The 22,552-nt window shown below is 68.6% G+C and overlaps 4 protein-coding genes across 11 annotated transcripts; 3 read left to right on the top strand and 1 right to left on the bottom strand.

Annotated features, from left to right (window-relative positions):
* Positions 1-76: 76 nt before the first annotated feature.
* Positions 77-12,743, bottom strand: OPLAH (5-oxoprolinase, ATP-hydrolysing). Of its 8 annotated transcripts, none has more exons than XR_013927259.1 (26): positions 12,446-12,743; positions 11,687-11,878; positions 10,705-10,819; positions 10,506-10,629; positions 10,229-10,424; positions 9,603-9,768; positions 9,396-9,534; positions 9,199-9,266; positions 8,845-9,113; positions 8,632-8,744; positions 7,154-7,324; positions 6,944-7,081; positions 6,395-6,533; positions 6,190-6,302; positions 5,394-5,545; positions 4,870-5,198; positions 4,606-4,780; positions 3,969-4,153; positions 3,769-3,900; positions 3,526-3,660; positions 2,655-2,804; positions 1,454-1,611; positions 1,210-1,370; positions 1,041-1,138; positions 683-960; positions 77-643 (listed from the first exon to the last, which is right to left on the bottom strand). XR_013927259.1 is itself a non-coding variant. In XM_080381670.1 (26 exons), the coding sequence occupies exons 1-26, from the start codon at positions 12,617-12,619 to the stop codon at positions 808-810; spliced, it is 3,879 nt and encodes a 1,292-aa protein (XP_080237796.1). In that variant the 5' UTR covers positions 12,620-12,743; the 3' UTR covers positions 77-807. The 8 variants fall into 8 exon arrangements, 5 of the variants coding, with proteins under 5 accessions (XP_080237796.1, XP_080237795.1, XP_080237794.1 ...); XR_013927260.1 differs by having other exon boundaries at positions 77-682; positions 722-960; XR_013927261.1 differs by having other exon boundaries at positions 722-960.
* A 62-nt stretch (positions 12,744-12,805) lies between these two features.
* EXOSC4 (exosome component 4) lies at positions 12,806-14,087 on the top strand. Its single transcript, XM_080381714.1, has 3 exons — positions 12,806-13,020; positions 13,335-13,541; positions 13,629-14,087. The coding sequence occupies exons 1-3, from the start codon at positions 12,838-12,840 to the stop codon at positions 13,986-13,988; spliced, it is 750 nt and encodes a 249-aa protein (XP_080237840.1). The 5' UTR covers positions 12,806-12,837; the 3' UTR covers positions 13,989-14,087.
* A 970-nt stretch (positions 14,088-15,057) lies between these two features.
* Positions 15,058-19,757, top strand: GPAA1 (glycosylphosphatidylinositol anchor attachment 1). Its single transcript, XM_080381718.1, is given in 13 exon segments — positions 15,058-15,149; positions 15,422-15,521; positions 15,598-15,777; positions 15,866-15,977; positions 16,061-16,208; positions 16,499-16,600; positions 16,688-16,884; positions 17,603-17,799; positions 17,872-18,058; positions 18,061-18,204; positions 18,276-18,472; positions 18,560-18,730; positions 19,251-19,757. Coding segments are annotated over 12 exon segments (1,953 nt in total). The 5' UTR covers positions 15,058-15,149; positions 15,422-15,447; the 3' UTR covers positions 19,495-19,757.
* Positions 19,758-20,008: 251 nt separating this feature from the next.
* On the top strand, positions 20,009-22,471 carry CYC1 (cytochrome c1). The gene is made up of 7 exons (XM_080381711.1): positions 20,009-20,167; positions 20,890-21,083; positions 21,175-21,301; positions 21,390-21,547; positions 21,668-21,828; positions 21,917-22,017; positions 22,146-22,471. The coding sequence occupies exons 1-7, from the start codon at positions 20,084-20,086 to the stop codon at positions 22,248-22,250; spliced, it is 930 nt and encodes a 309-aa protein (XP_080237837.1). The 5' UTR covers positions 20,009-20,083; the 3' UTR covers positions 22,251-22,471.
* Positions 22,472-22,552: the final 81 nt, after the last annotated feature.

The following is a 22,552-nucleotide window of genomic DNA, read 5'->3' as shown; positions in this document are numbered from 1 at the left end:
GCAGGATGGGTTGGGGGGCACCAGGCGAGCCCCAGGAGCACACCTACCCCCCCAACACACACAGCCACACGGGAAGGGCCCGAAGGCTCATTTATTGAAAGGCACGGAGCTGGGAAGGAGAGGGGCTGGGGGGGGGGGAGGCAGTGCCATGGGGAGGAGAAGGTGCCCCACAGCAGAAGCCTGAGCCCTGCCCCACGGCAGAGTGACCCTCTGGTCCCCCCCTGCCTTGGGGTGGGGGGTGGGAGCCTGAGGTGTGGAGACGAAGGCTGCCCCTTGGGGTGTGCATAGCTGGGGTAGGGGGTTGCCCCACTGAATGTGCATAGCGGGGGTTGGGGGGCTGCCCCACTGAGTGTGCATAGCTAGGCTTCGGGGTCTACCCCACAGAATGTGCATAGCTGGGGTTGGGGGGCTGCCCCACGGACTGTGCGTATCTAGGAATGGGGGGGCTGCCCCACAGAGTGTGTGTATCTGGGGTTGGGGGCTGCCCCATGGAGTGTGCATATCTAGGACCAGGGGGATGCTTCTCAGGATGTGCATATCTGAGGTTGGGGGGCTGCCCTATAGACTGTATCTAGGAACGGGGGGCTGCCCCACGGACTGTGTGTGTCTGGGGTTGGGGGGCTGCCCCACGGGGTGTGCGTACCTAGGCGGGGGAGGGGGCTGCCCCACAGGGTGTGCGTACCTAGGCGGGGGAGGGGGCTGCCCCACGGGGTGTGCGTACCTAGGCAGGGGAGGGGGCTGCCCCACGGGGTGTGCGTAGCCGGGGCTGGGGCTGCCCCACAGCCGCAGCTCAGGGGGCAGGGACCCTCAGACAGCCTCCTGCGCCCGGCGGTACTCGAAGACGCTCCCACGCTCCGCAAAGCTCTGCGGCGCCAGCGGCCGAGCCGTCTCCTCGGGTTCCCCCCCATCCCCAGGGGAGCCAAAGCCGCCCCCGCCGGGGGTCTGCAGGCGGAATACATCCTGCGGTGGGGAGAAGACGGGGCGTCGGGGGGTGCAGGGGTGCTGGGGGGGTGTGTGTGGGGGTCCCACGTGACACTCACCCCTGGCTCCACCGGCACTGATGTCTTGGCGCCGAGGTTGATGGTTCGGCCGTCGCGGCGCAGCAGCAGGTTGAGCCCCGGGGCGCCGGGGCTGCCCCCTAAGCGGCAAAGTGTGGGTCAGGGGGCAATGGGGGGCCGCTGGGGGCCACGGCGGGGGGTCCCCGCTCACCTCGCAGGCCGTAGGGGCGGATGGCACGGCGCTCGCTCAGCACCGACAGCACCATGTCCTCACGGAAGAGCAGCTCCCGCACGATGCCGTCGCCACCGCGGCAGCGCCCTGAGCCCCCCGAGCCCCGCCGCAGCTCAAAGCGCTGCAGGACCACGGGGTACCTGGCAGGGGAGACACACACGGGGTGAGTCCTGGCAGGGCCCCGGCAGCCCCCCCGTGCTCCCCCCCAGGCTCCAGCACCCACCGCTGCTCCAGGATCTCGGGGTCAGTGATGCGGGTGTTGGTCATGTGCGTGTGGACCCCGCTGCGGCCGTGCCAGTGCGGGCCAGCCCCTGCGCCCCCGGCCACCGTCTCGTAGTAGCCCACCCGCTCGTTCCCGAAGGTGACGTTGTTCATGCAGCCCTGAGGATGGAGGGCAGGGGGCGGCGGGGGGCACACAGCCCCCACCAGGGATCTGACCCTGGGGACCCCCAGCACCCCAGACCCCTGGCGACCCCGGCACCCAGCACCCTCAACTCCTGACCCCTGGGATCTCCAGCAACCCCGGCCCCCGGGGCCCTTGACCCCCTAGGACACCCCACATCCCAGACTCCTGGGACCCCTGACTCCCAGGACCCCCAGCACCCCAGAGCTCTGGCATCCTGAGACCCCTGGCACCCCATACCCCTAGGATGTCTGACTCCTAGGACCCCCGACACCCAGCACTAGGACTCCCAGGATGTCTGGCGCCCCAGGACCCCCAGCCTCCAGCACTTCCAAACTGTGGAACCCCTGACCCCCAGGATCCCCAACATTCCAGACCCCTCATAACCCTGACTCCCAGGACCCCAGACCCCTGGCATCCCAGGACTCCCAAGACTCCTCAGGACCCCAGACCCCTCAGGACCCCCAAGCCACAGGACCCCTGGCACCCTTACATGCCCAACTCCTCTGACCCCCATCACCCCAGACCCCTGGGACCCCCAACCCCCAGGAATCCCAGCATCCCAGAGCCTTGGCAACCTGGGAGCCGTGGGAACCAACACCCCTGGGACCCCCGACCCCCAGCACCTAGGATTCCCAGGACCTCTGGCACCCCAGGACCCCAAACCCAGGGACCTCTTACCTCCAGCACCCCCAACACCTGGGACCCCTGAACCCCAGGACCCCCAAAATCCCAGACCTCTTATAGCCCTGACTCCCAGGACCCTGACCCATGGCACCCCAGGAACCCCAAGGCTCCCAAGACCCCAGACCCCCCAGGACCCCCAAACCACAAGACTCCTGGGACCCCCAGCACCCCGCATCTCTGACTCCTGGGACCCCAGACCCCCTGGGACCCCCATTCCCCAGGAGACCTGACACCCTGGGACCCCAGACCCCTGGGATCACTTGCACACTGGACCCCGAGGACCCTCGGCACCTGGGACCCTCAGCACTCTGGGACCTGTCACCCTCGTCCCTACCTGTGAGGCAGCGCAGACGCCGAAGGCTTTAAAGATGACATCCACCACGCGCTGGGAGGTGAGGACGTTGCCCCCCACCACGGCAGCCTCGGGCGAGGGGTCCAGGATGGAGCCCTTGGGGATAACCACTCGCACGGGGGCCAGGCAGCCCTTGGTGTGGGGACACACAGGTGGCCCATTGGTCCCAGCTGGCCCCCGCATGGGTCCTGCCACACATATGCAGCACCCCGAGCCCCCCACCTCCCTACCCCGGGGCTCAGGGGCCCAGACCCCATGCTAGGGGAGCAGGACCCCCCAGGAGAGCAGGACCCCCACATTCCTAGTGACCAGAGGCCCAGACCCTCCTGTACCAGGGGTCCCAGACTACCCTCCCAGGGGAACAAAGTCCTAGGGCCCCCACTACACAAGGGGATTGGGGTCCCAGGACCCCCCGTCTCAAGCCCTGAGCCCCCCATCAGGGGCTGGCAGCTTCCCCTGAGAGTGCCTGACTGGGGTACTGAAGGGTCCCACAGCCCCTGGGTGCTGCAACTGGGGATCCCACAGCTCGGGGGTCCCACAGTCCAGGGGTCTCACCACCAAGGGTCCTGCAGCCCAGGGGGCTTCTCACAGCCTCAGGGGTGCTGCAGGTGGGAGTCCCACAACGCTGGGTTGGACCCACAGCCTGGGGGTCCTGCAGCCTTGGGGGGGTCCCACAGCCCAGGGGTCCCACAGCCCAGGGTGTCCCACAGCCCGGGGGGGAGTTCCACAGCGGGGGGGTCCCACAGTCTTGGGGGGAAATTCTACAGCTTTGGGGGGGTCCCACAGTCTTGGGGCGGGGTCCGCAGCCTTGGGGCAGGGGGGGGATTCCCGCAGCTGGGGGTCCTGCACCCACCTGGTTGAGGGGGATGTCCTGGCCCACCATGCAGCGCAGGCAGTAGATGAGGGCGGACAGGGTGATGGCGCGTGGCGCGTTGCAGTTACCGTACACCTCCGGCCCCGAGCCCGAGAAGTCAAAGACAGCACTACCCTGCAGGGACACCAGGCATGAGGGGTAACCCCATGTGTGTCCCCCACCCAGCTGAGGGGCTCCCCCAAACCCCACATCGGGGATGGGGGGGATCTCCCGCCTGCTCACCTCCTGGGGGTCCACCTGCACGCGCAGCCGGATGGGCGAGCCGTCGTCCATGCGGTCCTCAGCCTCCACCGCAGTGCCCCAGCGTGCGGCGAAACCCTTCAGCATCTCCCGCACGGCCACCTCGGCATTGGCCTGGGGACGGCGGGCGTCACGGTGGGGCCGGGGGGGACCGGGGGGGCTGGGGGGGTGGCGGGTCCCACCTGGATGTGGGCCATGTATGCCTGGACGACCGGGAGGCCATAGAGGCGGATGAGCTCGGTGACCAGCTGGATGCCCTTCTGGTTGGCAGCCACCTGGGCCCGCAGGTCCGACAGGTTGTCCTGCAGGTTCCGGGTCCCGCTGCAGCCCGGGATGCGGCCCGGTGCCATCAGGGCCTCCGTCACCACTGTGGAGGACAAGTGAGTGGCAGTGGGGTGGAAGGCGCCTGTCCCCACCACGTCCCCGCCATTCCCATCACATCCTTGCCATTCCCACCACGTCCTTGCCATCCGCAGCATGCCCCTGCCATTCCCCCTGCATCCTCACTGTGTCCAAGCCACGTCCACCACATCCCCACTGCATCCCTGGCATTGCCACCACACCCCAACTGTGTCCCTGCCATCCTCGCCCCATCCCCATCCTCTCTGCCATTGCCATCACATCCCTGCCATTCCCACCGCATCCCCACCATCCCCACCGTGTTCCTGCTATCATCACCACGTCCCCGCCACCCCCACCACATCCCTGCCATCCCCACCAAGTCCCCACTGTCCCCACCACATCCCTGATACCCCCACCACTTCCCCACCGTGTCCCTGCCATCCCCACCACGTCCCTGTCACCCTGGTGTAAACCCACCCTCCTCCTGGAAGATGCCATCTTTCACCAGCTTGAAGGAGACAAAGACAGCCCCCTCCTCCCGCAGCGCCTTGGAGTGGGGGGGCATGGAGCCGGGGGTGATGCCCCCGATGTCTGCATGGTGCCCGCGGCTGGCCACAAAGAAGACGGGCTTGGGGACACCTGGCCAGAAGACCTGAGGGGAGCCCAGCACTGAGCTGGTGGCCCAGTGGAGGGGGGATCCTGAACCCTGGGGGGGGTCCCTGGCCACTGGCCGGCACTCACAGGGGTGATGACGGTGAGGTCGGGCAGGTGGCTGCCCCCGGCGCAGGGGTGGTTGCTGAGGATGACGTCCCCTTCCCGCAGGTCCTCACCGAGGTTGCGGATCTGTGGCAGCACCAGGAAGGGCTGAGCAGGTCCCCAGGGGGGTGCCAGGGGGATCCTGGGGACCCTCCTACCTGGAACTGGACGGTCTCCTGCATGGCGCCCAGGTGGACGGGGATGTGGGGGGCGTTGGAGACCAGCCCCCCGTCTGGTCCGAAAAGCGCACAAGAGAAGTCCAGGCGCTCCTTGATGTTGGTGGAGATGGCCGTCCGCTGCAGGATGCGGCCCATCTGCTCTGCGTGGGGGACATGGCGGACCCTCAGGGGACAGCCCTTGCCCTACACCAGCCGCCGCTGTCCCACAGAGCCCCCCCACTCCTGCCTCCTGGGGTGGTCCTGGGACCCCCTGGCCCCACCAGCCATACCCCAGCCCCCACCACCGCCATGTCCCCCTGCCCCAGACAGGGCTGGGGGGCACCCCCCCACCTGCGATGCTCATGAAGCGGTGGGAGAAGATGGACAGCTGGACAGCGTCAAGCTGGGGGCCGATGGGGCGCGGGCGCCCCGAGCCGATGGCGATGCAGACGTCACCGAACCTGGTGAGGCTGGCGGTGCAGCCAGGTTCCACCACGATGGTGCTGGAGGAGGCAGGCGGTGACACCAGGAGCTAAAGGGCATGGGGCTTCCCGGAGTCCCGCCAACTCCCTGGGGTCCCCCCCCCAACTTCCTGGGATCCTCCCCAGCTTCCTGGAGACCCCACCAGCTCCCTGGAGACCCCACCAGCTCCCTGGTTTCTTTACCAGCTCCTGCAGGTCCCACCAGCCTCCAGAGCTCCCTAACAGCTTCCTGGGGTCCCCCCCAACTTCCCACCAGCTGCTCAGGGACCCACCATCTCTGAGGGTCCCCCCCAGCTCCCTGGGGTTCCACCAGCTCCCCGGGGTCCCCCCAAGCTCCCTGGGTCCCCCAGATCCCCAGGGACCCGCCAGCTCCCTGGGGTTTCACTAGCTCCCCAGGTTCCCACAAGATCCCTGGGGACCCCCCCAAGCTCCCTGGGTCCCCCCAGATGTCCACGGACCCCTCAGCTCCCTGGGGTCCCCCCAAAATCCCTGAGGGGCCCCCCCGCCCCCCAAGGTCTCCCCAGCTCTCTGGGGTCCCCCCAGCTCCGTGGGCTCCCCCCAAGCTCCCTGGGCTCCCCACCAGCTGCTCAGGGTCCCACCACCCTCTCAAGGTCCCCTCCAGCTCCCCGGGGTCCCACCCCATCTCCCCCCCCAGAGGTCCCTACCTGTTCTTGTCAATGATGATGGCGGGGCCGGGGATGGTGTGGTCGCAGGCCAGCTCCTCCAGCAGAAACACTGGAGTCTCCAGGTAACCCTCCTCGAAGTAGCACCGCGTCACCTGCAGGACCCAGCCCGAGCCCCCAGCCCCACGCCGGGTCACCCCCTGCCCTGCCAGACTCCCCCAGGCCCCCTGAGCCCCCCTGCTCTCACCGTCTCCACACGCGCTGGTTTCCCACTGGGGGCCAGGGGAGTCTCGCAGCTGATGCCGCTGCTGCCCGTGCCGCGCACCCGCACGTCATCCACCACCACTGGCCGGTCAGGGATGGTGAAGCCGAACTCCCTCAGGTACCTGCAAGAGGGGGGCGGGTGCCAGCTGCGACAAAGGGGTACCAGGAGACCCCCCGCCACCCTGAGCATGGTGTGGAGGTGCCAGGATGGGGATTGTGGTGCTGGGATGGGGACCACGGCACTGGGATGGGGACCACAGTACCGGGATGGGGACCATGGTACCATGATGGGAATTGTGGTGCTGGGACAGGGACCATGGCACCGTGATGGGGATCACAGCACCGGGATGGGGATTGCGGCACCGGGATGGGGATCACGGTGCTGGCACAGGGTATAGTGGTGCCTGCAAGGGGGATCATGGTGCTGGGATGGGGATCACAGTGTGGGGATTGTGGTACCAGGAGAGGGGGATCGTGGTGCCTGGAGGGGGGATTGTGGTGCTGGGAGGGGGATCACGGTGCTGGGACTCACCGGCTGGTGAAGGCAGCCTGGAAGTCCCCGGCGTGGCAGGAGCGCGGCGTGGGTGGGTGGCCCTTGGCGGAGCACATGAGGGCACAGTCGGTGCCCTCATAGCGCAGGTGCAGGAAAGCCTCCGTGCGGATCTGCTCCCTGCGAGGCAGCCCTGTCAGCAGCAGTGACACCAGCATCCCCATCCCTCCCCGGGGACCCCCAGCCTCTCACCCGGCAAAGCCCTGCGCCCGCAGCGCATCCCGGCACTCCCGCTCCAGTGCAGCGATGCGCTCATCCAGCCGAGGGAAGGCGGCCGGCTCGTAGCGGAGGGCGCAGGGGGTCTGCGCCTCGTGCACCACGTCCGCCAGCGCCAGCCCGAAGGCCGACAGGATCCCGCTGTACCTGCGCGATGCCCCCCCACACTGCTGCCCAGGGGCTGCAGCCCCCTGGCCCGCCAGCACCCCCTGACCCAGCCAAACCGCCTGGGGGAGCGGGGCACCCAAAAGCCAGAGCATCCTCCCAGGATGGGACCCCTGAACCCCACGCCCAGGGGCACCCCCAAACCCACAGCATCCCCCCGGGATGGGACCCCTGAACCCCACCCCCAAATCCAGAGCCCAGGGGCACTCCTAAACACATCTACCTGAGGACCAGGGCACCCCCAAACCCAAGCATCCTCCCAGGATGGAACCCCCAAACCCAGCCCACTCCCTGGGGACAGGAGCACCCCCAAATGCATTTACCTGATGAGCCAGGCATCCTCCTGGGATGGGACCCCTGAATCCCACACCCAGGGGCACCCCGAAAGCCAGCCCATCCCCTGGGGACAGGGGCACTCCCAAACTGAAGCATCCTCCCAGGATGAGACCCCCAATCCCATCCCATCCCCTGGGGACAGGGGCATCCCCAAATTCAGAGCCCAGGAGCACCCTCAAATGCATCTACCTGAGGAGCAGGGCACCCCAAAACCCAAGCATCCTCTCAGGATGGGACCCCTGGACCCCATGCCCATGGGCAACCCCAAACCCAAGGCATCCTCCCAAGGATGGGGCCCCCAAACCCAGGAACACTCCCAAACCCCAACACATCCCTTGGTGAGAGGGGCACCCCAACTGAAGCCACCTGGGGACTGGGGCAAGCCCAAACCCAACACATCCTCCCGGAGACAGGGCCTCTGAAGCCCACAGCCAGGGGCACCCCGAAGCCCAAAGCATCTGCCAGAGGACAAGGGCACCCCCAAACCCAGCACCCAGGGGCATCCCCAAACCCAATGCATCCCCCTAGGGACTGAGGCACCCCTAAATACAACACATCCATGTGCAGACCTCGGACACCCCCAAACCTCCTTCATCTACCTGGGGACTGGGGCACCTCGAAACCCAACACCACTGCCTGGGGGCCAAGGCACCCCCAAACCTATCTGCCTGGGGGGGGCTGTGACACCCTTGAGCCCTGCGCCCTGGGGCACCCCCAAAGCCAACGCATTGTTTTGCGGATGTGACCCCCGAACCCTCCACCCAGCAGCACACGGGCCCTCAGCTTGGTGGGTGGCACAGAGCCCCCCCAAACCCACACCATCTACCCAGGGCTGGGGGCATCCTGACACCCCTTGGGTGCCCCCACCCCAGTGGGATCAGCCCCCCCCCCCCCCAAGTCCAGCACCACTGGCAGAGGGGAGGTCCCCATGGAGCCCCCCACCCTGCACCTACTTGTGGATGAAGACCCTGCTCATGCCCAGGGCGCGTGCGATGGCACAGGCATGCTGCCCCCCTGCACCCCCAAAACAGGCCAGCACGTGCTGGGCGGTGTCGTGGCCCCGGGCCTGGCGAGGTGACACACACATACAGCAGTGGTGATACCGACAGTGACACCGGGCACCCATAGCCCCCCTGCCACCGCCACCCCCCCCAGGGTCACCTTACCTGCGTCAGGGCGCGGATGGGCCGGCACATGGCTTCATTGGCCACCCGCACGAAGCCCATGGCCACCTCCTCCACCGAGAGGGGCTGGTGGGTGCCGGTGGTGGTGCTGGCCAGGAAGGCATCGATGCGGGCAGCCAACTCGCCGAACGCCACCGCCGCCGCCTCCCGGCACAGCGGCTGGTCCTCGCCCGGCCCGAAGATGCAGGGGAAGTACTCAGGGAGCAGGCGGCCCAGGCAGAGGTTGGCATCGGTGACGGTCAGCGGACCCCCTGCACCAGGACGGGGATGAGGACAGCGAGCGCGGCACGGTGGCGGCACGGTGGCGTGGCACCCGCCAGCACCGTGGCCACTCACCTTTGCGGTAGCAGGCTGGGCCGGGGTGGGCGCCCGCTGATTCAGGGCCAACCACAAAGAGCCCGGACCTGGAGGGGAGATGCTGGTGGGAGTGGGAGGGTCCCAGCTGTGCCCGTGCTGCTGTGCTGCAGCCCAGCTGGACCACCATGCCCTACCCAGGGCACCCATGGGTGCCCGGACCCCCACCCCCCACCCACCTGAAGAAGAGCCGGGAGCCACCACCAGCCGCCACGGTGTTGATGTCGAGCTGTGGCGCCTGGATGCTGACACCGGCGGTGCTGGCCTCAAAGACATGCTCGTACTCGCCAGCGTAACGGCTGACATCCGTCGAGGTACCTGGGGAGGGTGGCTCAGCCCCGGCTGGACCCCCACCCCAGTGGGACCCCCACCCTGGCCCCGCTCACCTCCCATGTCAAAGCCGATGACGGGCTGCCCGTCCTCGCGATGGTAGGTGGTCATGGCGTAGCCCACCACGCCGCCGGCTGGGCCAGAGAGGATGGCACGGGCCCCACTGAAGTGCTCCATGGGGGTGAGCCCCCCGTCCGAGCGCATGAACAGCACCGGCACCTCCTGCAAGGGGTGCACGGAGGGGCACTCATGGGGGGGTCCTGGTGTGATGGGTGCCCATGGTGGGGGTCCTGGAAGAATGAGTGCCCGTGGGGGATCCTGATGTGATGGGTGTCCGTGGGGGTCCTGGTTTCATGGCTGCCCTTGGTGGGGGGGGGGGTGTCCCAGCAGGATGGGCATCCATGGGGGTCCTGGTGTGATGGGTGCCCACGGGGTCCCAGCAGGATGAGTGCCTGTGGCAGGGGTCCTGGTGTGATGGGTGCCCATGAGGGGCTCCCAGTGGGAGAAGTGGCCATGGGGGGTCCCAGCAGGATGGGCACCTATGAGGTGCCCCAGTAGGATTGACACTCGTGTGGGGGTCCCAGTGGGATGGGCACTTATGGCAGGTCCTGGCAGGATGGGCACTGTCAGTGGGTCCTGGTGCAATGGCTGCCCATGGTGGGGTCCTGGCAGCCCCACTCACCCGCAGCTGGTGGGCGAAGCCGGCGCGGAAGCTCTCCAGGTAGCGGTGGATGCAGGGGGTGAGGTAGGCGTCTGCGCAGGCTGTGTAGCCCCGCGGCACCGCCCGCACCATGGCCGCCACCGCAGAGGAGAGGGAGACGTGCTGGAACCCCAGCTCCCGTGCCAGCGCCCCGACCTGCTCCTCATGGCCGGGCCAGCTGCCGGGGAGAGCAGGGACAGTGTCGGCCGCAGGGGTCTGGCCGTGTCCCCCCATTCCCCCAGGGCCTCCCAGGACTCACGCGTAGGAGTGGAGCAGCAACACGGCCAGGCTGCGGATGCCACGGGCCAGCACACCTTCCAGCTCCTGCCGCAGCGCCGACAGCTCCAGCGGCCGCTGCACCAGCAGGGATGCCCCCGTGGAGCCTGGGGACAGCCGGGGTGGGGTCACAGGGCGGGGGATGCCACCCTGTTGACCTCCCCCACGGTGGTGGTCCTCACCTTCCAGCACTGGGAGGGTCTCCTTCCCTGGGAGGCGGCAGCCAGGCTGGTGTGGGATCAGCCGCTCGTCCACCTCGATCACCTCCTCGTACAGCACCTCCGGCACAGCCACCTCCTGGGGGGGCGGGGGGGGAAGGACATTACCGGGGGACACCCCACCGCCATGAGGCAGCCCCTGCGCCGGCCTCACCGCACTGCTGGAGCCGTTGCTGGCCACCGGCCGGCCAGGGCGCTGGCGTGGGGCCGGGGCTGGCGCGGGGCCGTGGCGGGGGCCCAGCAGTGCTCACGGGATGCGGCACCCGGGATCCGGGGACTTCCCGATGTCGCCAAGGACGTCCGTGCTGGGCAGAGGACGCGCCGGACCCCACCGAGCCAGGATGGCGTGGGTGGCACGGGGACACGTTGCCCCAAGCCCGGCTGGTGTGGGTCACACGAGGACGTGCCAACCCAAGCACGGATGGTGTGGGTCATGTGGGGACATGTTGCCCTGAGCCAGAATGGTGCTGGTCACGAGGATGTGCCAGCCCGGTTCCAGGTGGCGTGGGTCACGGGGGTGGGCTGTCCCAAGCCTGGTGAGCGCAGGACATGGGGACGTGGCACAGTGAGCCTGGATGGTGTGGGTCAGGGGGACACACCACCCCAATCCCAGACACTATGGGTCACAGGGATGTGCCACCCTGAGCCCAGATGTTGTGGGACATGGGGATGTGTGACCACAATCCCAGATGATGTGGGTGACGTAAGGACGTACTGCCCCGACCCCGTACGCTGTGGGTCATGGGGACGTGTCACTCTGATCTCAGATGTGGCAGGTCACATGCATGGGGCACCACAACTCCAGAGGATGTGGGTCACATGGGGATGGGCCACCACAATCCCAGACACTGTGGATCACACTGGGATGTGCCACTGCAATCCCAGACACTGTGGGCCACGGGGATGTGCCACCCCGAGCCCATGCTGGCGCAGTGCCATGCCTCACCAGGTCGAAGATGCGGGGCCGGGCCTGGGTGCCGATGTGCAGAAGGTCACGGAAGCCGCGGGTGACCACCAGCGCCAGGCGCTCACCCCGGCGCTCCAGCAGCGCGTTGGTGGCCACCGTGGTGCCCATGCGGATCCACTCGATGCCAGAGGCGTCCAGGGGCTGATCCCGTGGCACGGGCACACCGCTCTCCTGCCCACACCCCGGGTGTCAGCCTGCCACCCCACCGCCGACCCCCAGCCCCACCGCCGACCTCCAGCACCACCACGGACCCCCAGCCCCACCGCAGACCCTCAGCACTACCACGGACCCACCATGGATGCCCAGCCCACTGCGGACCCTCAGCACCACTGTGGACCCATCATGGACCCCCAGCCCCACCACGGATCCCCAGCCCCACCGTGGACCCCCAGCCCCACTGCAGACCCCCAACCCCAGGGCTGCACCGTGCCACCCCCCCGGCCCCCCCGGGCAGGGGGTCTGGACAGGACGGGCCCCGAGAGGGGGCATGGGGGGGGTCTGGGGGGGCTCGGGCCCGGGGGTCCTGCGGGGAGCCCAGTGGGGGTCCTGGGAGGGCAGCTGTGGGGGCAGGTCCTGGGAGAAGATCCCCGGGGGGCTGCAATTTCGCAGGGGGGGTGTCCCATGGGGGCCGTGGTGTGTGTGCGAGAGGTGACCCCGGGGGGGTATCGGGAGGAGGGTCCCGGGGTGATCTCGGGGGGGCTCCCGGGCGTGTCCCGGGGGGGGTCCCAGCGGCCGCACCTCCTGCAGGACACGGCGGATGCCCTCGGTGGGGGCATCCCCGTACGCCGGGTCCTCGGAGAGCAGCTTGAGGACGCGGACGCGGCCGCCGGGGCAGCGGGCGAAGACGTCGGTGAAGGTGCCGCCGCGATCGATGGCGAACTGGAACCCGGCGGGCCCCGCCGCCGCCGCCATGGCGGGACCGGCCCGTTCGGTCGGGCTCAGTCCGGTCCGGTTCGGTTCAGTCGGGCTCGGGACGGTTCAGTCCCCGCCGCTCCCGCCCGGGCAGCGCCGAGCACCGGCCCCGCGGGCGAGGGGGGGGGGGCGGAGCCTCAGGGGGGCGGTGCCCCGAGGGGCGCGGGACACGCCGGGAGCTGTAGTCGCCGCGCGGGGTGCGCCGGGAGCCGCGGTGCATGCCGGGCAAGATGGCGGCGCCCGAGCTGCTGTCGGACGAGGGGTACCGGGCGGACGGGCGCCGTCCCGCCGAACTCCGTAAGGTCCGCGCCCGCATGGGCGTCTTCGCGCAGGCCGACGGCTCGGCCTACATCGAGCAGGGCAACACCAAGGCGCTGGCCGTCGTCTACGGCCCGCACGAGGTGAGCGGGCACCGGGCCCCAAGGCTCCCCCCGGGTCCTCCCAGCCGCTCCCGGTTCCCCTCGGCTCCCCCTGAGTTCTCCAGCACTGGACGCCGGTTCCCCCCCCCCCCCCCCCCGCTTCCCCTTGGTTCCTCCCGTTGCCTCCAGCACCGGACACCGGGCCTTCTGCTCCCGCCGTGCCCCCTCGCGGCTCGAGGCCCTCGGCTCCCTGTTTCCCCCGGTTCCCCTGCAGTGACAACCACCCAGTGCCCCCGCCCCATCCCCCGGGGCCAGGGGGGTCGGTGCCCTCTCACCAGGGTCCCGGCCCCCCGCAGATGCGCGGCTCCCGCAGCAAGGCTCTGCCCGACCGGGCGGTGGTGAACTGCCAGTACAGCATGGCCACCTTCAGCACCGGCGAGCGGCGGCGGCGGCCCCACGGTGACCGGCAGGCAGGCGAGCTGGCCCTCCACCTCAAGCAGACCTTCGAGGCCGCCATCCTCACCAGCCTCTTCCCCCGCTCCCAAATTGATATCTATGTCCAGGTGATGCCCGGAGGGACACACAGGCATGTGGTGTGTGGCGGGGGTCCTGGCATGGCCCCTGGCTCACCGTGCCCGCTGTTCCCCCAGGTCCTGCAGGCTGATGGTGGAAACTACTGTGCCTGCGTGAATGCGGCCACGCTGGCGGTGATGGATGCCGGCATCCCCATGCGGGACTATGTCTGTGCCAGCACAGCCGGCCTGGCCGAGGACACCCCCCTGGCCGACCTCAGCTCCCCCGAGGAGGCAGCAGGGGGGCCGCAGCTGGTGCTGGCGCTGCTACCGGCCTCGGGGAAGATCGCCCTGCTGCAGCTCAGTGCCCGCCTGCACCAGGAGCGGCTGGAGGCAGCCCTGGAGGCAGCCGAGGAGGCCTGTCGCGCTCTGCACACCGTCATGGACCAGGTGGTGCGGGAGCGGCTGCGGGAGGTCACCGCACTGATGGGGGACTGAGCAGCACCGGCTGCTGCGGTGCCGCCAGGGTTGGGGGTGGCACCAGCCAGAGCCTCTTGTCAATAAAGGTCTGGCACCATGTGCCATGTTGTACGTGTACTGCAATGTCTCTGTGCCCTGTGCTGCACTGTCAGTGTGCCCCACCGTCTGTGTGCCACGCCGTATGACACACTGTCTATGTGCCACATTGTGTGCCATGCTGTCCACGTGCCACGCTGTGCCACTTCACTTGGGTAAGCCATGGTGTGTTGCAGCACAGGGGTGTTGGGGGGCCCTGGCACACCTGCCCGGACCCTTTGCACACCCACTGCCCTTGCACAGCCCTTTGCATACCCGCCCAGCCCCTTTGCACACCCGCTGCCCCTGCACAGCCCTTTGCACACCTGCCCAGCCTATTTGCACACCCGCTGCCCTCACAGAGCCCTTTGCACACCTGCCCGGCCTATTTGCACACCCGCTGCCCTCACAGAGCCCTTTGCACACCTGCCCGGCCTATTTGCACACCTGCTGCCCCTGCACAGCCCTTTGCACACCCGCCTGGACTATTTGCACACCCGCTGCCCTCACAGAGCCCTTTGCACACTTGCCCGGCCTATTTGCACACCCGCTGCCCTCACAGAGCCCTTTGCACACCTGCCCGGCCTATTTGCACACCCGCTGCCCTCACAGAGCCCTTTGCACACCTGCCCGGCCTATTTGCACACCTGCTGCCCCTGCACAGCCCTTTGCACACCCGCCTGGACTATTTGCACACCCGCTGCCCTCACAGAGCCCTTTGCACACTCACCCGGCCTCTTTGCACACCCGCTGCCCCTGCACAGCCCTTTGCACACCCACCCGGCCTCTTTGCACACGCGCTGCCCCTGCACAGCCCTTTGCACACCCACCCGGCCTCTTTGCACACGCGCTGCCCCTGCACAGCCCTTTGCACACCCACCCGGCCTCTTTGCACACGCGCTGCCCCTGCACAGCCCTTTGCACACCCACCCGGCCTCTTTGCACACCCGCTGCCCCTGCACAGCCCTTTGCACACCCACCCGGCCCGGCCGGCGCATGCGCAGCGCGGGGCGGGCGGTACCCATCGATGTCTCTGGGCTCCGCCCGTCGGCCTGGCCCGTGCAGCCGCGATTGAGCGGCCTGGCCGGGCGGTGGGACCGAGAGGTGGGGGGGCCGCGGGCTGGCGGGCAGCGCGGGGGGTGCGTGTGGGGCACGGACGGGGCTGTGGGGTACGTGTGGGGCAGGTAAGGGGCTGTGTGGGGTGTCGGGTGCGTGGTGTGGGGCAGGGGTGGGGCCCGTGGGGTGTGTGGGGGGCAGAGACAGAGCCATGGGGGGCATGTGGGGCTGTGGGTGCCTGAGGAGGGGGCCCAGGTTGATCCATGGGCACCCTCAGTGCTGGTGAGCACCCCACCTTTCCCCCCGCCCCCTCCCCCCAGCAGCCGGAGCTCAGCACCCCCCTGCCATGGGGCTGCTGTCGGACCCCCACTGCCGGCGGGCGCTCTCCCGCCTCATCCTGCGCCTCAACACCCCGCTCTGGTGAGTGCTGGGGGGCTCGGGGGGGGCTGCCAGGTGGTGACCTCCCACCCCTGAGGCCCCGTCTCTCCTCCTGCAGCACCCTGAGCTACCTGGCTGGGCTGGGCTGGTTCCTGGCCTTGGCCTTCCAGCCTCTCGCCCCCCGCACCTACATGTCGGAGAATGCCATGGGCTCCACCATGGTGGAGGAGCAGTTTGTTTTCGGTGAGCGGGCCCTCTCCTATGGCCGGGAGTTTGCCGGGCACAAGAAGAAAGCGGGGTGAGAGCAGGGTGCAGCTCATTTTGGGGTGGTGCCGTGGGCAGAGGTAGGGTTGGAGGGGCTCCATCCCACCTCTCCTGCTTCCCAGGGGGATGCCGGTGGCCTGGCTGGAGAAAACCATGTGGAACCTGGGGCTGGAGGTGCACCGGCAACCCTTCTCCCGCACGCTGCCTTTCCCCGATGAGACCCGTGAGCGATACGTACGTACCCGGTGCCCCTCCATCCCAAAACTACCTCCCCCCCATCCCGGGGCACACCCCCAGCCCTCCCATTCCTTCGGCAGATGGTGAAGGGCACTAATGTGTACGGCATCCTGCGGGCGCCGCGTGCCGCCAGCACCGAGTCACTGGTGCTGAGTGTGCCCTGCAGTGAGGGGCCCCACAACAACCAGGCCGTGGGGCTGATGCTGGCCCTCGCCTCCTACTTCCGAGGTCAGTCCCAGTGTTGGCAGGGGGTCTGGGGGCTGGGGGGGGTGTCCCCTGGGATGCTGAGTGTCCCAGTCCCTGCTCCCTGGCAGATCCTTGCCTGGTGGGGATGTGAGGGATGGGAGCACCAGGTACCCACCTGCCCACTGCCCCGGGGCACCCTGGCTTTTCTGGGGGGCAGCAAGGGGAGTGGGTCCTACTGGGGCTGTGCCAGGCTTTGCCGGGGCAGGGACCGAGCTCCGCTGGGGCTGTGCCGGGGCAGGGACCGTGGTGCCGCAGCCACCCCTTCCCTTCAGGCCAGATCTACTGGGCGAAGGACATCATCTTCCTCGTGAACGAGCATGACCTGCTGGGCATGGAGGCCTGGCTGGAGGCCTACCATGATGTCAACGTCACTGGTGAGACGGGTGCTTGGGGGTGCCACGGCCATTCCCTGGCCATGCCAAGGGGCTGGCAGTGGCACTGACGCGGTGCGGTGCTTGCAGAGATGCGGTCCTCGGGGACGCTGGGCCGGGCAGGGGCCATCCAGGCGGCCATTTCACTGGAGCTGAGCAGCGACGTGGTGACCAGTTTTGACGTGGCAGTGGAGGGGCTGAACGGGCAGCTGCCCAACCTGGATCTGCTCAATCTCTTCCATGCCTTCTGCCAGAAGAATGGGCTGCTCTGCACCATCCAGGGCAAGGTGAGCCCAGCCGGGGCCAACCCCTGTCCATGGCCATCTGCTGGGACACACTGCCCCCAGCCTGCCCTTGGCAGGGGCTTTTCTCCTGCGGGAGCAGTTTGCCCAGGTGGCCAGCGGCATCCTGGCTTCTGTCAGCAACAGCACGGTCAGCAGGACCAGGGCAGCAGTTGTCCCCCTGTACTCAGTGCTGGTGAGGCCGCAGCTCAAATCCTGGGTTCATTCTTGGGCCACTGACCCCAGGGGGGATGTAGAGGTGCTGGAGCGTGTCCAGAGACGGGCAACAGGGCTGGGGAAGGGGCTGAGGCACAAGGCTGGTGAGGGGTGGCTGGGGGTGCTCAGCCTGGAGAGGTGGGGGCTCAGGGGGGACCTGATCGCTCCCTACAGCCTGCAGGGGGGCTGTAGCGAGGGGGGGGCGGTCTCTTCACCCAGATAATGAGCAACAGGACAGGAGGGAACGGCCTCAGGCTGCGCCAGGGGAGGTTTAGATTGGGTACTGGGAAAAGTTCCTTCACCGAAAGGGTCGTCCAGCACTGGAACAGGCTGCCCAGGGAGGTGGTGGAGCCACCATCCCTGGAGGTGTTTAAAAAGACACATAGATGTGGTGCTTGGGGACATGGTTTAGTGGTTGGGCTTGGCAGTGCTGGGTGGACGGTTGGATGTAATGATCTGAACGGTCATTTCTCACCTAAACAATTCCATGGTTCTGTGACCCTCGCAGCTGCCACGCTCGGACTGGGACTCGCTGCCTGCTTATGCCCACAGCCTGCAGACGCTGCTGCTGATGGTGCTAGCCCAGGCGTCGGGGTGGCCCCGTGGTGACCACGGCCTCTTCCTCCGCTACCGCATCGAAGCCATCACCCTCCGTGGCATCAATAGCTTCCGACAGTACAAGTACGACATGACCACCGTGGGCAAGTGAGTGCGGGGCTGTGGGGAGGGCTCTGGGGGGCAGTTTTGCCCCCGGCTCACCGTGCCCGGTGCCTGCAGGACACTGGAGGGGATGTTTCGGAAGCTCAACAATCTGCTGGAGCGGCTGCACCAGTCCTACTTCTTCTACCTCCTGCCCTCCCTGTCCCGCTTCGTCTCCATTGGTGTCTACATGCCAGCCTTCGGCTTCCTCATCCTTGTCCTCGTCCTCAAGATATCCTTTTGGGCAAAGCAGGGGGGACGTAGGGGTCCAGGAGGTGGGCAAGGGGTGGCCAAACCCGCTCCGCTCCTTTCCCTGACCACTCCCACGCCCTGGACCTCTGGATGAAGCTGAGCAAGTGTGAGACGGGCAGCGCTGAGCGCCTCTGGGACGGCGACCACGCGGCTGGGGAGGTCAGGACCCTTCCCCTCCCCGCAGACCCCTCCCTGGTCCCACCATCCTCATCACCACTGGCTTTCCGCAGGAGGCCCGGCCCGGCCTTCTGGCGCTGGTGCCACCGGTGCTCATCTGCCATGCCGCCGGCCTCGCTCTCTACTTCTTGCCGGTGCTGGGGCAGCGTGTGGCCACCCAGCACTTCCCCGTCTCTGAGTCGGAGGCCGTGGTGCTCACTGTCATCGCCATCTACGTGGCTGGCATGGCCCTGCCCCACAACACCCACAGGTGCTGGGGCTGGGGGGCTTGCTGGGGTGTCTGTGGGGTGCTGTCCTCCATGGCCATGGGGCTGAGCATCCCCCTTGGTCTCCGCAGGGTGCTGGCAGGTGGTGGCAGTGACCGGGGCTGGATGACGCTGAAGCTGCTGGCACTGCTGTACCTGGCCGTGCAGCTGGGCTGCCTCGCCCTGCTCAACTTCTCCCTCGGCTTCCTCCTGGCCGCCACCATGGTGCCTGCTGCTGCCGCCGTCCAGCCCACTGGCCCCAAGTGAGGGGGGGCATGGGGCTGGGACCCCCTCTCCAGTGGGGGGGATGTTGGGGGGCTCTCCCTGGGATGGGGCAATGCTAGGGGTCACCAGGGGCTCTCCCCAGGGTCAGGAGGACTTCCAGGGTGAGGATGCTGGGGGGGGCTGTCCCTGAGGTGTGAGGGTGCTGGGGGGCATCTCCCTGAAATGTGGGGTGGATGCTGGGGGGTCTCCCCACAGTGGGGATGTTGGGGGGTCACTGGGGGCTCTCTCCCTGGGGTGAGCATGCTGGGGGTTCCCCCTGCGTTATGAGGGGGTGCTGGGGGGCTCTCTCCCTGGGGTGCAGGGATGCCAGGGGTCACCAGGGGCTCTTCCCAGGGTGGGGGACACTGCGGGTTCTCCCTGGGATATGGGGGGATACCAGGGGTGTCTCCCCATGGTGTGGGGATGCTGGGGGTCTCTCCCTGGGGTGTGGGGATGCGGGGGGTCACCGGGGGTCTCTCTCCGGGCCCTGCAGCGGCTGACTGTGCTTCTCGCCTGCAGGGTGCTGCTGGCAGCGCTGCTGGTGCTGGCCACGCCGGCCGTGACGCTGCTGCTGGGCATCTTCCTGCAGCGGGAGCTGGTGGAGGCGCCGGCGGCGGTGGCAGAGGGCTGGCAGCTCTTCCTGGCGGCCGTGGCCGAGGGGCTGCTCCAGCACCACCTCTACGGCTCCCTGCTCTTCCCCTTCCTCGCCCTCTGCGCCTACCCCTGCTGGCTGCTCTTCTGGAACGTTCTCTTCTGGAAGTGACAGGCCCCTGCGCATGGATGGGCCGGGAGGGATGTCCCCATCCCCATGGGACAGGGACACCAGCCCCAGCCAAGTCCCCCCACGGGGCGGCAGCGGGTCCTGCCCCAGGGGGGACCCCCCCCTCGAGTCTGCAGCCCCCCCCCGTGTGAATGGGGGCGTAGGGGTGCCTGGTCTGTAGTGGGGGGGTTGGGGGCCCCCTGGTCTGTACCGGGGGGTCCTGGCCTGGCCCATATGGGGGGGTCTGTGCCTGGGGAGGCCTGGCACGGGGTGCACAGCCGGGGGGTCTCTCCCCAGTCCGTACAGGGGGGTCACGGGGGGCTGTACAGGGGGGGCTGTGCCGGGGGGTTGTCTGTGCCCGCCCCGTACGGGGGGTCCCGCCGCGCGGTGCTGCTCAATAAAGGCGGATCAAAGATCCAACCGGAGCCGATCTGGTGGACAGCGGGGGGGGGGGCGGGGAGGGAGGGAGGGAGGGGGGGACCCTGACGTCGGTTCCGCTGGCGTGTGGCGTCAGGGCGGGGACGTCACGTCCGGGACGGGGCCTCCGCGTCCCCTCGACCTCGGCGCGGCGGCCGCCGGGAGGAGCGGAGCGATGGCGGCGGTGGCGGTGCGGAGCCTCCCGCTGCGGCCCTACGGGCGCCTCCTGCTGCCGCGGGCCCGGACTGCGCCCGCCCCGGTGAGCCCCGGCCCCGCGCCGCACTGAAGGTCACCGGGGGCGGCACCGGCGGGGACGGAAGCTGCCGCCACCGGGGCCCCGGTTCCCCTCCCCCCGCCCCCTGTGTCCCGGCCGTGCCGGTGCCCCCGGTTCCCCCCCCGGCCCGGCCCCGTGTGTCCCGGCCGTGCCCGGTGCCGCTGGTTTCTCCCTCCTGCCCTGCTCGGTTCCCCGCCCGGCGCGGCCCGGTGTGGCTGCTTGCCCGCTCTGGTCCTGCCCGGTGCCCGCGGTTCCCTCCACCCAAAACCCCCATCTCTGGCCGGTGGCCCCTGTCGTCATCCCCCCATTCCTGCCCAGCTCCCCCCCCATCCCTGCCCGGTGTCCCCAGTTCCCCCCATCCCTGCCCAGCTCCACCCCTGCCCAATCCCTGCCCAGTGCCCCGGGTGTGCCCCACATCCCTGCCCAGTTCTCCCCCACCCCTGCCCAGTGCCCCGGGTGTGCCCGACATCCCTGCCCAGTTCTCCCCCATCCCTGCCCAGTTCCCCCAGTTCCCCCACACCCCTGCTCAGTGCCCTGGGTGTGCCCCCCATCCCTGCCCAGCTTCCCCCCCCATCCCTGCCCAATGCCCCGGGTGTGCCCCCCATCCCTGCCCAGCTCCCCCCCATCCCCGCCCAGTGCCATTGCACCCAGCTTCCCAGTGCTACCCAGTCCCTCCTGCCCCACTGATGGCTGTGCCCCCCCGCCAGGCCACCATGTCCTCCTTCGCTGGGCTGTCCCGCGGGGGCAAGGTGGCCCTGTCGGCGCTGGGGCTGCTGGCGGCGGGCGGAGGGGGCCTGGCCCTGGCCCTGCGCTCAGCCGTGGACGCCGGCGAGCTGGAGATGCACCCGCCCAGCTTCCCCTGGAGCCACAGCAGCCCGTTGGCTGCCCTTGACCACAGCAGGTACCAGCGGGGGCTGGTGGGACATGGCGGGTGTGTGTCATGGGGAGCCTCAGTGGGGATCGGGGACCGTCACCTCCTCTTCTTCATCCAGCGTGCGCCGCGGGTTCCAGGTGTACAAGCAGGTGTGCTCCGCTTGTCACAGCTTGGAGTACGTGGCCTTCCGCAACCTCATCGGCGTCACACACACCGAGGCGGAGGCCAAGGCGCTGGCCGAGGAGGTGGGTGCCCCACCGGGATGGGACAGGACAGCCCCACTGTGCCCGGTACCCCCTGGCTCAGGGCTCTTCTCCCTCCGTTGCCGTGCAGGTGGAGGTGATGGACGGCCCGGATGAGAACGGGGAGATGTTTATGCGTCCCGGCAAAATCTCCGACTATTTCCCCAAACCTTATCCCAACCCCGAGGCGGCACGAGCTGCCAACAATGGGGCGCTGCCCCCTGACCTCAGCTACATCGTCAACGCCCGGTAAGGGGCCGGGGAGGTGGTTTGGTGGGTCCTGGACCCACACAGAGCTTGGGGACCCCGGCCTTGCTGCCCTGGGGTTCTCTGCAGTCTGGGGCTGACCCCCGCCTCTCCCCACCGCAGGCACGGGGGCGAGGACTACGTGTTCTCTCTCCTCACCGGCTATTGCGACCCCCCAGCCGGCGTGACGGTGCGGGAGGGGCTGCACTACAACCCATACTTCCCGGGCCAGGCCATCGGCATGGCCCCCCCAATCTACAATGAAATTTTGGAATATGATGATGGTAAGAGGGGTTGGGGGCCGGCGCAGTGCTGTCCCGTGGGGGTGCTGGTTCCCGGGGTGCTCAGCCCCCGCCCTGGCACTGCCCGCAGGCACGCCGGCCACCATGTCACAGATCGCCAAGGATGTCTGCACGTTCCTGCGGTGGGCAGCAGAGCCAGAGCACGACCACCGCAAACGGATGGGTTTGAAGGTGGGTGTCTGCCCTGGGGGCTGCGTGGGGGTGGCGGGAGCACCTGGGGGGGCGGGCAGCGGTGCCCAAAGGCCTCCCCCAGGGGTGGTGGCTCCATGGGGCACAGCGTGACTCCTTCCCTCCCCCAGATGCTGATGATCTCGGGGCTCCTCAGCTGCCTCCTCTACTACATGAAACGCCACAAATGGTCTGTGCTGAAGAGCAGGAAAATGGTCTACCGGCCCCCAAAGTAGGGGGCAAAGCGGGGTGCCCCCCACCCCAGCTGCACCACCTGGGCCACGCACAACCCCTGGGCTGCGGTGGGGCACAGCTGGCAGCGCGTGCCCCCACTGTGGCTCCTTATTTAACACGGCCCTCGGCCCCAGCGAGGCACCGCTGCTCGCCCACCGCGGCACGGGCAGCACCTGCACTCGGAGGGGCTGGGGACACAGAAATAAAATCTCATTCAAGGGGAGAGCATGGCGTGGTGCCTGCCTGTGCGGCGTCTCTCCCCGCGCCGACTGCGGCCCCTCGGGATGGGGTCGTGGGCTCGTTG

This window comes from Falco punctatus, assembly GCF_963210335.1.
Source record: "Falco punctatus genome assembly, chromosome: 3".
Lineage (NCBI taxonomy): Eukaryota > Metazoa > Chordata > Aves > Falconiformes > Falconidae > Falco > Falco punctatus.
The sequence above is the reverse complement of the archived record's forward strand: the minus strand, read 5'-3'. Positions and strand labels throughout refer to the sequence as shown.

Bases quoted from the DNA above. Each gene is read 5' to 3' on its own strand.
- OPLAH (XM_080381668.1), bottom strand. From the start codon at position 12,619: ATGGCGGCGGCGGCGGGGCCCGCCGGGTTCCAGTTCGCCATCGATCGC. The intron at 10,425-10,505 runs GTGAGTCCTGGG...TCTCCCCGGCAG, and splicing joins TTGCTGCTCCACTCCTACGC to CTGGCCCGGCCATGAGGAGC. The intron at 4,154-4,605 runs GTGGGTTTACAC...TGTCCTCCACAG, and splicing joins TGGCATCTTCCAGGAGGAGG to TGGTGACGGAGGCCCTGATG.
- EXOSC4 (XM_080381714.1), top strand. From the start codon at position 12,838: ATGCCGGGCAAGATGGCGGCGCCCGAGCTGCTGTCGGACGAGGGGTAC. The intron at 13,021-13,334 runs GTGAGCGGGCAC...GGCCCCCCGCAG, and splicing joins TCGTCTACGGCCCGCACGAG to ATGCGCGGCTCCCGCAGCAA. The intron at 13,542-13,628 runs GTGATGCCCGGA...CTGTTCCCCCAG, and splicing joins AAATTGATATCTATGTCCAG to GTCCTGCAGGCTGATGGTGG.
- CYC1 (XM_080381711.1), top strand. From the start codon at position 20,084: ATGGCGGCGGTGGCGGTGCGGAGCCTCCCGCTGCGGCCCTACGGGCGC. The intron at 21,084-21,174 runs GTACCAGCGGGG...TTCTTCATCCAG, and splicing joins GCTGCCCTTGACCACAGCAG to CGTGCGCCGCGGGTTCCAGG. The intron at 21,548-21,667 runs GTAAGGGGCCGG...TCCCCACCGCAG, and splicing joins AGCTACATCGTCAACGCCCG to GCACGGGGGCGAGGACTACG.